The sequence below is a fragment of the Mesocricetus auratus genome, unplaced genomic scaffold, assembly GCF_017639785.1.
Source record: "Mesocricetus auratus isolate SY011 unplaced genomic scaffold, BCM_Maur_2.0 Super-Scaffold_100010, whole genome shotgun sequence".
Taxonomy (NCBI): domain Eukaryota; kingdom Metazoa; phylum Chordata; class Mammalia; order Rodentia; family Cricetidae; genus Mesocricetus; species Mesocricetus auratus.
The window spans coordinates 64,799,202-64,813,590 of NW_024429194.1; the positions used below are offsets into that span (position 1 = coordinate 64,799,202).

The window sequence follows — 14,389 nt, forward strand, 5'->3', positions numbered from 1 at the left end:
CTGGCTTCTACAGCCACACATTCTTATCTGCCTAAATCTATGTGTTCTCTCAGCCCTGATGTGACAGTCTTGGCTGTCAACTTGACTGGGGTCAGAATCACCATGGAAACACACCTCTGGGTGTGTCTACAAAGGTTTTCTAGAAAGACTTAACTGAGGACAGAAGGCCTAATCTAAATGAGGGTGGTGCTATAATTGGCTAGAAGCCTCAACTCTGAATGCTGCCGAGGAGTTTCCCAGTTTGAAAACAGACACCTGGAGAAATGTTTCCCCATGATCAGCCTTGAAGGTGTTCAGGGGTTTGCTGCAGCATCAAGCGAGCCACAGAACCTGGTGGTACTGTCCAGACAGTACTGGCTTTGTAGGCATGAAAGATGTAAAAGTAGAGTCATCACTGAGGCCAGGCAAAGTTCGGTAGGGTTGGATTCCCTGCCAGGAGGCCCTGAGAGGTCACTTCATGAGGTTGGGAAGGTAAAGCCTAAGTTACAAGGACGATCTCAAAATGTGGCAAATCTACTTAGGAAAGCTGCAGCAGTGGAGTGGATTTGTCCCTCACACCCAGTAGGCACAGTAAAGGAGAGGTCCAAGGTCAGTTGGAGCCCAGATGATGCTAAGCAGGAAGTTGCAGGTTTGGTAGAATCTCTGTTATACAGTGATTCCTCCATTCTGGAATGGGCAGTGCTAATTCTCAGTCATTGGATAATGTGTTTCACTTAATAGAAGCTCACAGTTAACAGCTTTGCCTTGAGTCTCAGCTGAGACTTTGGACCTTTGAACAGTGTTGGGACTGTTAAAGACTATGGAGATGTATAGAGCGAACATTACACATTATGAGATGAAAGTGAGACCTTAGAGAAGGATATGTTATGATTTCAGTGAAACGTATATGTCTAGATATTAACTTGACAGTGAATGACACTGTGATGGCTAATCTTCTCTGTCACTTGACTGGACTTAGAATCATCATAGACACACATATTTAGGTACATTTATAAAGGTATTTACATCAATGTTTCACTGAGGAAAGACCCACCATGAATAAGGGGGACTCCATTTCATGGTCTGGGGCTCTGAACTGAATAAAAAGGAAGTGATAAGCTGAACACAACTGTCTGTGCTTCCTGCTTAAAGATGCAAAGTGACCAGTTGCCTCCTTGGCAGACTGAGCTCTTCCTGAACTGTGAGTCAATATAGACCCTTACTTTTTGTTGGTATGGGCTCACAGCAACACAACAGTAATTAATACACCTACTCACCTCTAGCCCAGATTTCACCAATTATTAGGATGCAGTCACTCTTTTCTGAGTAACTCTGCATACAGTCAATTCAGCAAGAGAGCAGGTGACAGATACTTTTCAAAGAGTTCCCTGTGTTTGCTAAGTAGTTGGGAGGCTAAAGAGGGAGAGCTCTGAGTATGAGATCAGCCTGGGCTCCTAAAACGACCCTGACTGAAAACAACAACAACAACCCTCATTTGGGGGGAAAATATAAGGTAGACTTTAAACAGGCTGTGAAACTGTTAAACAATAAGTGAGCTGCCAAGTCGGACTCACTGGCCTGGTGCCCTAACATCCATCATGGAACAGTGGGGCTTTTAGGGACCAGACCTGCCAGCTCAGGTGAAAATGACTACATAGCTTTAGTGTCCCAGAGAGGCACCAGCAAAAACAAATGGGGCTGTAATTCCAGAATGCCTGGGTACTGGGATAACTTAAGCATGCTGAAAAATACCCAGCTAAAGCAGGGCATGAGGTCTCAGGCAAAACGCTTCTGCTTGCTCTGTATGAACAGTTATAGCTCTGACATTTTCAGTCTCTATTCCACTACATTGAGGACTGAGGGAGGGAGACCTTAAACACTGTTTTAAATAAAAACAAAAACACACTGATGTTTACTAATCATTTACGATGTAGCAGGCATCCTACCATGCCTTCTATAACTATGTCATGGCAACCACTCTGAGGCAGGTACCAGTCTCTATAGAAGATGGACTATGACAGAGGTATAGTAACTTGCTCAAGACCACAACAAGAATAAGTTGTGAAACACAGGACTGCAATACAACAGTCTAATTCAAAGGCATTTACTTATAATTCACTTGCTATATTTCAGTGAAAGGAACTTTAAAAGTTGATAATAAAAAAAAAAACCTTTGGGTGTGGTGGCACACACCTTTAATCCCAGAACTGGCAGGTGGATCTCCAGCCTGGTCTATATCACAAGCCCAGACCAACCAAGGATCACAAAGACCTTGTCTCAAAAACAATACTAACAAACTTGATGATACCAATCCCAGAGGATCTGCCTAAGCTACGGTCCCAGAGTGAGGGGCAGGAATGGCAGGAGTTTCTCAGACCCAGGTTTGCTGGCTCCAGGCAGGGCTCTTCTTTCCATGCTGGGTCATCTGATCTACCCCTAACACCAGTGAAGGAATCTTTCTAATTAATCCCTTTAACTCTCACAAACAAAAGCAGCTGGAACCCGAAACCACAGGTGCTCATGGTTCTCTCAGGGACTGGCTGGGGTAACTCAATGTGAATACCACATCTGTCTGTGGCTGTACATTGTCAGTCTTTTCTTCCTACATCCTGGTCACAGGAAGCCAGCCTGACAGAACAGCAACACCCTGTGCCTGCTTCATGGCTAAACCAGAATAACACTGCTTCCCAGGGCAAGGCAAGTCTGAACCTCCTCCCTGGCCATGCTTCCCAACCTCCATCAGTGGAAACGTCTCCTCTTCAATTATAAGGATTGCAGATGTTCAAGAACACAGCAAGCGGAGGCATTCTGTAACAAATAGTCACAGTCTAGAAAGGGTCACATCTTCCTCTACTGAATCAGCAGAGGAGAATGGCTGAGTCCATGACTCCACAGACCTGGGTTCCAGGCCAGCTCTGTTGCTTGTGAGTAGCTGTCAGGGTCCTGGGCGCTTACTTCATGCTGGCACAGAGTCAGCACTCTGAGGGTGACCCTGCCACTGCGACTGCTTTTATGATCAGGGCCACCGCTGTGTTTTGGCTCCAGCGCAGGCGTAGTTGTCCACAGCTCTAAGTGTACCATCCATGGTACCAAGAATCTGTACATGGGCTCAGGTCATTAGAGCACTGTGTACAAGCTAGACCTGGAGTACAGAGCCCATAAAAGGCTGCACTGGCCCAAATGGTACCAGAGGTACGGTATCTCAGATCTGGGGAACTCTGGAAGGGGAGAAGACAAGACCTCCTCAGAGCACATTCTATGTCCCAGTCACAACTAAATCCACTTGTTCTGTCTCTCAGCCTCAGCACACAGTCCTCATATCTAACTGCTCTCTCCTCTTCTCTTACAGGTGACTTATTACAAACCATCATGATACTTAGAGATCCATCTCACATATCACTTCCTCTCTGAAGGAAGCCCCATTCAACCCTCTGGAACAGTTTTTCTCCCTCCAGCCCATCCTTGCAAACACACTCTTCACTTCCATTAGAGCAGCGAGTTGAGAAAATAGTCATCATAACTTAGGTGTCAGCATCCCTAGACAAGGCATTCCATGAAGGCGAGGTGTGTCTTTCATCCACCATGAACTTCTCAGCTCAGCAGGCTGAGGACATAATATGAGGCACATCCAGCATAAGACTGGCAGGTTATACACACTTATTGAATATATGACTGAATCTCTTAGACATGAAGACATTATATAAAAGAAATCAAATAACCTATAGCTATACCCAGCCTTTTGTCAGGTGGTGACATGGGTTTCTTCCTCACCCTTGGCTCACCCACCTCTAAAAATTCATTAATTTTAGCTTTTTAAGCGTTTTCACCTTTTTCAGTGCCTTGGATACCATGGTGAAGATATGACATGAACAAGGACTAAAAAAAATCAATACATTAAATTCCTAAAACTAAATGGCAGGAAATACCTGCAAATGATAGCAGAAAGCCCAAACAAAACACCTTCCTGTAGCACACACCCGAGGAGGAGTAAAGTCCAACACTTTCTGCTGTGCACATTAAGTCCCAGACTATAGAATGGAAACCTGGCTCTTCCACATACAAGTTGGGTGAGCAAGAAAATTACTTGAATAAGGTTAATGTTTTCAAGCTAGATTTTATTTTCTAACTTTAAAAAAACATGCATCAAGGGCTGGAGAGATGGCTTGATGATTCAGAGTACTTGCTACTCTTCTAGAAGGCTGGGGTTTAGTTCCCAGAACCCACATGGCGCTCACAACTGTCTGAAACTCCAGTTCTAGGAGATCTGATGTTCTTTTCTGGCCTCTGCAGGCAACACACAAACACACACACACACACACATACACACACACACGGTGCACAGATGTATGTATATGTATATATACACGTACATACATGCAGGTAAAATACTCATTCACATAAAAACAATTAAAAAGGAAAAAATGCATCATAACACCAACATTTCTTTAATATTGGTAATCCTCAGACATTACAGGAAGTTGGATATCTAGAATATTGGTGGTGCTATCAAAGATAAAAGAGGCTTGAGTGGGGAAGGCACCCATTTTGAACTTGCTGGGTCACCTGTGGGGAACCCACAGGGCTGGCTGGGATGGTGCTGAGTTGTAAAGCAGCAGCCCAAGCTGAATGTGCAAAATCAGGCCTGGTACTAAGACAAGATGAGGTTACCCAGCATGAGCACCAAGTGAAAATATGCCCCAAGGCCAGAGTCTTGGGGAACAATAGGACAGAAGGGAAAGGTAGAAGGAAAAGAAAAAGAAATGGAAAGAACCCTGAGAAATAAGAGAATTTAGGTGAAAGACGTAAAGAGCTGTAACTAAGCACTAGGCAGCTGAGAGGTTCGGTGAGATAAGACCATAAAAACACCACCCGCTCCTGGGAGATCTCCAGGATGTCATGAGAAAGGTGAGGCAGCAGGGGTGGGTGGGGTCAAGGCTCCACTATAATTCTTGATGTTATGATAAATTAAGTAGATAAGCAGGGGAGATGAGATTCAGGAGACGGAAGAGGCATTGCCTACATTCACAGACTGAGGCAAGCGCCACCAGGGGAGGGAAGGATAAAACACACAGAAAAAGAAGCGATAACTTCTGTCTATGACTATCACAGCCAAGAGCACGACAGTCCACAGGCAGCAAGAAGGCACAAGGCGAAAGCAACGGAGGCCTCATCTTGAACAGCAGATGGACAGCCATCCTCTGGAACCAGGTGAGATTTCTGCTCAAACATTATTCCACAGACCAAAGTTTGCAGCCTTGACAGAGAGTTATGTCTTCAGAGCTTGGACCACAGACCCCATGTTAGAACCATGGTCAATGAGACTCCATGGTAGAGCCACAATCAACAAAAATGGCTGGTGTCAACCAGGCTGTATGCAAAGAGCTATTTAGAAATTCTGTGTGACTTCAGGCACAGAAAGAGGAGCCTCTACATAGAGATGACAACCTCACTCTCCTTGATTAGGGCAGGCTAAAATGAAGTCAATTATTTCAGAAAATGACCAATATGATCCCCAAAACATCCTCCATCATTAAAGAAATCAAAGGCCAATTTTTATTACAGTCAACCAGCTCCTAAAAGGATCCAGCAGACATTGTGACTAAGGTGAACCCATCTTAGAATTCAGATAAACACTGGCCCTTGTATATGCAACTTCGTGCTTTCAGAGCACTTGGGAAGTGGAGGCTCTTCTCTGGAGGGGGTGACAGTTATTAGACATCCGCATAGCTCAGGCCGATGTTAAAATGGACTGTCCTTGTGCAGAAACAGACAACTTGCACACTGTGTATTAACTCCGTATCAATTCCGTTTTCACATCCACCCCCGTAAGTCAGACCCCCAGTACTTCGGGGCTGGTCCCTCTGGTCCAGTCTCTTTCCCCTGGGGTATCATGTCTATCGTTGCCTCCCTTGAGTCAGCTGTCATCACACACCCTGACTCCCACCTAATACTCTCAGTAGATCTCCACTGTTGATCAAGGAAAGACCAAACCTGTGGGTCTCATAGCCTCAACCTTCCAAGATCTGGTCCCAAGACTCCTTCTTTTCAGCATTCTTTCCCACTGTACCTCAGCCATTCTCTATTCCCGACTTATATTAGACAAACTGGCTTCCCTTGCCTTTGTCCCCACACCTTTGTTCCCATTGTGCTCTCTATTCTCTAAGCTCTAGTGCGCAAAGTCTAACTCAAATACTACTCTTGCTATGGAACTACCATGGGATCCCCTGCCCAAAGGGACACTACTATGGCTACATCACAAACTGCTTTAGGGTAAAGAATGGACTTTATTCAATCCTTGTTTCCCACAAGAGAGCTGACAACAAGTATTTTCTGAATTAAATCACCACATTTTATATGAGGCTGCACACACTGCATATACGCCACATCAGCCTCTCTTTGTTTCATAGTCACTTAAGAGAGGAAGGCTAATAACACAAAGAGAAAAATGCTTAGTGGGGGTGGGCAAGACTGAGGGCTTCTCAGACCAATAAATCAACAAGACACTAAAGCTTTATATAGTGGGGATTACCAATCACCTTTTACAAAGCCCCCTTCTAATTCTAAAGCTCTGTCTGGTGGGCACTCAGTAGTGACCAAGCCTCTACTAACATCTCTAAACCATCAAGAAACCTATTTTTGGATCTACTCCTAAGCTCCCAAGCAAAACCATTTTTTGTTGTTGTTGAAAAAAAAGAAGAAATGTAATGCTAACTAGTTTTTCCTACCCACAAAGTTCAGTTCAATTTGGAAGTTAAGAAAAATTTCCATTTAAAAATGTTATTGTTATCACTCAGAAAAGCACATGATGTTTTTGTAGGTACTGTCTCCTAAGATTCATCCATTCACTCGACAGATACTGAATGAACGATTACCAGGGAGCAGGCCTTGCTTTAGCTGAAGACAGAAGATGAACAATGAACCAGTAACTGTCCTATATACCAGGTGCTATGTGATACCAAGGAACATGAAATAGGACTGAGGAATCCACTTAAGACAGGGCAGTCAAGCTACCATCTCTACAAGCACTGAAAAATATGTAGGACAGTAGTTCTTAGTGTACCTGCAATTTTCTAGACTAGAGAAACCAAAGACCCTATATGGGAGAGTGACAAGCCTTTCCAACCCTTATTCAACTGCTAAAGCCATATGAAAAGCCTCACTTAAGGATGCTCAAATCCCTCCTCTTCATAACTGCATGCCTGCACAGGGAACAAAAGCCTTGTACCCACCACTCACCCAGGCCTGAGAGGGGTCCACCTCTCACTGCCTCATAAGCATCGGCTGGAACGGATCTGCTGAATAAAAAACTGAAATACCAGTTGACTTCCCTATACTATCGGAGCAGAAACTTTTAAAGACAAAATAAACTGGTTTCAAAGTACAGTTTTAATTTTAAATGTCTATGTTGACTGCAATGGAACAACTTATCAGCAACATCAATCACACCTGATGGACACAAACATTCCCTTAACGGCCTGGTTCTGCACACCTGCTGACATATTCAAACAAATTTGGAAAGGAGTATCTCCCGGCAACAGGGAAAAATGTGTGCACATGCATGGGGTGGGGGGAGGCCTGGAAGGTGAGAGGGATGGATGAGAGAGAGAAGGGGGGGTTCAGGGCCTGATGACGCTATCATTAGTGAGGAAAAGGAGAAAACTGTGGGCACTTACACCGGATGACACCATGATGGGCTCAAGACAGGCTGTATTCTAGGAATTCAGAAGGGAGAGGACTCCGTTCTGGTGTAGAGAACCATGTTATGTCACAGAAATAAGCACCAAGTTATGGCTGGGCCTGGGTAAGTGGGAAGAAGCCCCAAAGCTGAAGCTAAAGCAAGAGTGCATTCCAAGAGGAGGAGACACAGAGCAGAGTGGGAGACAGAGGGGGCAGAGAGCACTTTATCACACTGCCAGCACAGGACGCAAACAGCAAAGCTGACACACCGTACAATGATACAGCTGTATGTCTGCTCCACCACGCCCATTATGGATGAGGAAACCATGGCATTTTATCTGACCATGGGAAAACTGGAAGGAAACCAAGGTTTTTTAATCCCTCCCAGTTAGGTGCACTCTCCACTATGCCATTCTGGCAGGCAAGGGTGGGTTGTGGTGGGAGGGAGGCAGTGTTCCTTCAGAAAGTAAAAGAAGGTGGAGAGGCCAACTACACACCTCCAGAGCTCATGTCCAGGTGGGCAATTATGGAACTATTGATAAAGAGCCCAGGCTCTTAGCACTGCACTCATTACTCATCCTAAGGAGGGGAGCAAGCCACAGGCACGCGTGGGGATGCAAACAGGAAAGGAGTTTGCTTTGCGTTCCTTACATCTAACTCCAGCATTGGGACAGCTGAGTCACCTGAGGCTAAGCACAGAAAAATAAAGCACTTCAACGGTGAAAAGCTGGAAATACATTGTAATGAACAGAGTTAAAGGGAGGAGATTTAGTGCAGGTTCTGCCACTAATAGTAGCTCTGCTTTAAAACCCTATCTCTATATTTGTGTACCTGTGCACGCATGTGCCGCATGAGTGGAAGTCAGAGAACAACCCATGGGAGTCAGTTCTTTGATAAATGCCCTTACTGGTTCTGGCTTTTGACAAAAGTACCAATACCATAAAATAAATAATGTAAGGGAGATGAATTAAATGATGTCAAAGGCCTCCACATTTTAATTTCCTGTGACTTTAAGTGTACCTCACTTTGTAGAAAAAACAAATATACAGACACTGAAGTGAGTTGAACTTCGAGAAACGTGACTTTCTAGCGCAACAGGAATGCACTAATAATACTTAAAAACCCTTCTTTATAATAGGACAGTCTATTAGATACAGAGGCCATGTCAATCATCAGGTGTAAGAAATAAGAAAGGGTGGTAGAAGGGCCTTCAATTCAACCCCTATTGCCTATGTAAGATAGTTATTAGAAATATGTACAGTTACTGACAGTATTGTAGTGAAAACAGACATCATAAGCAGCAAAGAAAAAGCCCAGATCCGATTCTCTAAAAGGAAAACAAAAAACAAAAACAGAGGAAGGGAAACAAAGTGGAAATGACACTGACAAAACTCAAGACCCACAGCATAGCAAGTAACACACCTGTAGCGCTAGCCAAAGCCCGCCTCAAAAAGTCTAACCACCAGCAACGATACCAATAACAAGAAACAAAAAAGATTCCACAGTAAACAAACGGGAAGACAGGTAACAGAAGGCAAGGACAAGCATCTGAGGTCAGGCTCCTCACGCACATGTGCTGCTACTTGCACAGGTACAGAGAATCCACAGAGACACTGCCATCAGAGATAAGCCCTGCAGGAGGACAACTCTGTCATGACAAGCAAGACCACAGAGCTCCACTGACAACAACGTGGCTCATCTGGAGGAGCCAGAGGCCGCTCTCTGTAAATTCCTCAGCCATGACCCAGGCCATGAAACAGATGCAGGCACCAGGAACAGACAGTGGGGCAGGACCCAGGGAAAAGGTACACAGAGGAAAACTAAATCACTGGTAAGGAAATGAAATTTAATTTGCATATAAGGTGGGAAAATAAATAATTTAGGCCCTGAGAAATAAAGTGACTTGCTAAGAATCATGGATTATTTTTGTGAAGTTTGTTTTTCTTTATTTCCCCCTATAATTATTTATGGTTACCTGGACAATATTAATACAAAGAACAATATCAATAATAAATGTAGTGAGTCATGGTGGAGTCACAGATCTCTCTCCAGTCTATTGTCTAAACCTGGAAGACTCTGGACCACTGGTCCCACCTTTCTTCCCTGTGCAGCTGTTCTAAGCTGCAGCAGAAGCACCTGGATAGAGGGCTATGCTTTCCAGAGAGCATCCTGACTGTTTTTGTCATCCATCCTGAGTTAAGAAGGGTTTAAAAAAAAACGACTTATGTATTTCTGCATTGTGTGTGTGTGTGTGTGTGTGTGTGTGTGTGTGTGTGTGTGAGTGTGAGTGTGTACTGCTGAGAGGGTATGCACACCAGGACACTCAGAATGACTCACAGGAGTCCATTCTCTCCTCCCACCATGTGGGATTCACACCCACTCCCCACCTCTGGGATCACAGCCATGAGACTTGGTGGCAGGTGCCTTTACCTACTGAGCCTTCTCACTAATCCTAGGATAAATCTCTTAATTCTGTCCCATTAACAAGACAAAGAAGCTAAAATTTCTTTTAAAACTTACTAACAGCAGTTAGGAGCAGTGTTAAAAAAGACAGCATGCCAAAGTTTTCTATTCACATCTACGCAACTACACAAAACTATCGTCCTACTCATTACCTGGAAAACCTATTTAATGACATCTGTTGAATTAGGTGGGTCTCCTACATCCACATCAGCACTCAGGATTTAGCAGCTATAGCTAGCCAGTGAATCAAACCAGGATGCTTGGCTTCTCCTCTTGTCTTGTTTCATACAAAAATTATGACAAAGATCTAAGATTTGGTCAAACATTGTTCAGGAAGTTTGAACCCTTGGGCAAATGAAGACTGGCCTTCTGTTTGTGTTTTCTGTCATTCAGGGAATAGAATTGGCTTTGATACAAAGATCCATCCTGACTAGGGCATGACAAAAACAAAGACCAAAGTGTGCTTCTCTGTTTCTGCCCCACAATGGCCGTGCTCCAGTGCCAGAGGAGGCTGCAGAGAGCACACCTGTGGCCTCCACGATATCGACAGCCTGCTGCACTGTACAAGAAATATCACCTTTCTATACAATGACAGAACCCTTTGGATGCTAACAAACAGATGTTTTATCTATGTCCACACTTGTTCCCTTTCTCCTTTCTTCAAACTCCCGGTGTGAGGGCTCCGCCCATGCTATAAAGTGCCCTGCCAGTGAGCTACATCCCCATCCCCTGTAAATTTTCTTCTTTTTTTATTTTTTATTTTATTTTTCCTAATCTGGCCTGGGGACAAAACTAGAGCTTTATAAACAGAGTTGACCTGTGGAAAGACCTGAAAGTGGCCCTCAGCAGCAACAAAATGGGAAAACTGATGCCAGGCAGAAGCAAAGGCTAGCCACATCTCCCCACTGGCAAAGATGGGCTCCTTTTCCCCTCTCCCATGGCTGCAGGGAAGGGGCCTCTGCAGCCGGGCCTCCTCCAACTCACTTTCTGCGTCAAATAGTAGGGGTCAAAGTCCTCCAAGGGAACTGCAACCAGGCCTTGGGGGATGTCCCCATAGATGAATGGCAAACTCTTCCCAGCTTCCAAGTCACTGTTGGGCTTCGGCTTGCTGTCCTCATCATCTTCCCGATGACTGCCATCCGCCTTTGGTGGCTTCTTGAGCTTGCTTTCAGCAATGCGCCTCTCGATGTTTGCCAGCGACTCAGGGGTGAAAGGCTTGAAACTGTCAGGGCCTGGTGGTGCAAGCAGCCGTGCTGCCATCTTCTCATCCTGCAGCAGCTTCGTTAGTTATGCTGTGTCCAGGACAGGGCAGCTCTGGAAGAATAGCAACACAGGCAGCATTAATCAATCACCGCTCTAAAAGGAGGCCAGATTAAACCAGCTCATTCTCAACCTTCATTCACAACCTTTGCAACACAGTTTCCACCATGCCATGGTTCTTTTTATCTTAAAAAAAAGTCTATGGAGAGAAAGGCTAGGGTGACCTTTGTGAATAGCCCTTAGGGGAGTGGTTAGCTAGGGAGATGGAAAGATTGGGGTCTCTCAAACTGCTAGCATGTATTGTATTTACCTAAATTTAACTCACTGTCCAGAATCACCCATGAACAAAAGAGATGTGTTCTGTATGCCCGAGGCACTCTGCTTTCGGCTAACTAGGGATAGCTAGCATTCCCTAGGGCCTGCCTTTGCATGCCCAAGTCACCTTCCTCCCTCTGGGTCTATGCTGCAAAAGAATCAGTTTTCCTTTAAGGGCAAGGAAAAGATAAACAGTCCCTCTTCTCAAAAATTTCACTTTCTGAAAACAAAACTAACCCTTTGAAACTTTTGTCAACACGAAATACTGATAAAATAGCTTCTATCTGCATTCATCCTTCCACTGCAAGTATTTCAATATATTGAGTCGTCAAAATCTTTCCAGTATAAAATTCTAGTGGCATCTTTTCTTAGGATCATCACTTGCCAGGGACAAACACAGAAGATGTTTTCCAGTGGAAAGGGAGGCCACCACTCCCAAGGCCCCCTACTTAGCAATGAGACAAGCTGAGGGAACCCCTAGGTTCCCCATTGCCAGCAATGCAGCACTGCAGGCATGGAGGCTGGCTCCCTGGAGGGACTCAGACAGAAGGGAAGGATGGGCCAGAGAACATTCCCTCTAGAAAAAGCAACTGCAGTAAGGTCACACAGGCATCAGGGAGCTCTCAGCTTGTATGTGAAAAGCCATTTCACCCTGTATGCAGAACCCTGGTTATTTCTACCCAAGCCTGGAAGCACTGGAATCAGATGCCAAGAGCAATCTCCCAGATTTTCACTGGAATGGGCAGAGACCACTGGCCATTCACCTGGTGTTCAAAGTGGCACCTCCTTCTTTCAGTCTTGGCAGAATAAGGGGCCCAGGAAATGTACTTAAGACTCTGTCTCTCACACTCCACACATCTTTTAAGAATATTTATAAGTGTCACAGGTGTACTCAGGAGTTTTGAAAGACTAAAGGCTGCTATTTCTGCTACTACCTAGTCCTCAGGGTCCACTTCATGTAGCTATGTAACCTGAGCCAGCTCAAGAGAATGGCTGTAAAGTAAACTCTCACAGACTCGAGAGTGTGGTCCCTGAGGAATCCTTTCGCAAATCCACCTGCCCAGACAGCTTTCCTGGTGACTGCTGTGTCACAGCTTGGAGCTGAGTGTCTGCAACCAGACTCTGCTTACACAACAGGGCTCCAGGGATAAAACCATACAGTGACTTCACACGGATTGGACAGCACCCCACACTGCACCAAAACCCACAGGTCCCACCAGGGGGAGGGGCCAGAGGAAGCATTCTGGGTAGGACACACGACACTGAAGGACTCATCCATCCATTGTGCAGATGAGGAAATGTTGGGTCCTAAGATAGTGAACGACTTGCCCAGGTCACAGGGCCAGAATAAAAAGTCACAACTAAAGGCTACAATAGCTCAGCAGTCAAGGGTGCTTGCTTGTGAGTCTCAGGACCAGAGTTCTATCCCTGGGACCTACATAGCAGAAGGAAAAAACCAACACCCACAAGTTGCCTTCTAACCTCCATACACATGCCATGTGAGCTTCACTTAATTAATTAATGAATGCAAAAAATTGAAAACCTCAACCAGACACTGATATCCCAACTCTTATTTCTATACTATTAAAAACAAAACATTTTTATTTAGTTACCCATCCCATCCTATCCTCCCCATCACTAGTCTCCAGCAGGAATAGCCTGGCTCATTAAGCAAATCACACAGAAATAAAATGGTTTTATTATCTGAGACTTCATTTACAGTTTTCCCCAGCCTAGACTTCCTTTCCCCAATTCCTGAACTAATCCAGTAAATCCCTTCCTCCAGCTTCCGTGCCCACCCTCAGCCCCCACAGCACTCCTTTGGAAGCTCTGCCCACCTGTCAGCTGTGTTTCAAGTACCTTGCTTGCACAAGGTGAGGTCTATTGTCATCATCATTTACCCACAAAGAAACAGAGGCTTGGAGAATTTTGTAGGCTTTTCCAAAGTCATGCTGCTAGGGGACAGCCAGGACTCTGAACACCTATAGCCACTCAAAAACTAGGCAGGATCGTGCCTGGAACCCACAGTAGGACTGAATATCTGGAATTGCAGGCTCTACCTTATACATTCGCCCACAATCGAGGTTGGACAGAGCACAGGAGAGCTGCACTCTAACTGTAGGCAGCTTGCTGCCTTGCTCAGTCTTCTGGCCCTACCCCCACCATCTCCAGGGCCAGCCCCTGCCCCAATTAGCCCTCCTCCCTAACACATTTCAACCGTCCCTTTTCCTTCCTAGCTCTTTGCCCCCATGTATCTGAGTCCTCTGCTGGCTTTACCTACTTCTGGCCTTGGTGACACTCACTGTGTGTGTGTGTGTGTGTGTGTGTGTGTGTGTGTGTGTGTGTGTGTGTGTGTGTGTGTGTGTATGACACTCACTGTATGTGTGTGTGGCACTCACTGTGTGTGTGTGAGAGAGAGATCTCCTTTTCACATACTTTCTTCTCTACGGCTATCTTCTGAAATCTGTTACCCTCTTTCCCTTTGGGTGCTACTCACACCAACCCATTGGTACTCAAGTGATACCAGACTTCTGTAACTAGTCCTCCCTATGTCCAAGATATTGCCACACTTGGATCCACTTTAGACACAGGCTCTTAATAGAAGCGCTTTAAACTACTCTTGCTTCTTGGATTCCTCCTCCTCTTTCACAGGGACTACCCTTGTCCAGACATCCAGCATGGGATCCCATTCACC

At 45.1% G+C, this 14,389-nt stretch overlaps 1 protein-coding gene across 2 annotated transcripts in view; it reads right to left on the reverse strand.

The window, feature by feature from the left end:
- The window catches only part of Scn8a (sodium voltage-gated channel alpha subunit 8), a 163,516-nt gene that overhangs the window by 93,847 nt on the left and 55,280 nt on the right, over nucleotides 1–14,389 (reverse strand). For both annotated transcript variants that reach the window (XM_040753785.1, XM_040753786.1), the window contains exon 2: nucleotides 11,104–11,433. In XM_040753785.1, coding sequence (XP_040609719.1) covers nucleotides 11,104–11,379 — 276 coding nt within the window. In that variant the 5' untranslated portion in view covers nucleotides 11,380–11,433. The remainder of the gene's footprint in view (nucleotides 1–11,103; nucleotides 11,434–14,389) is intronic.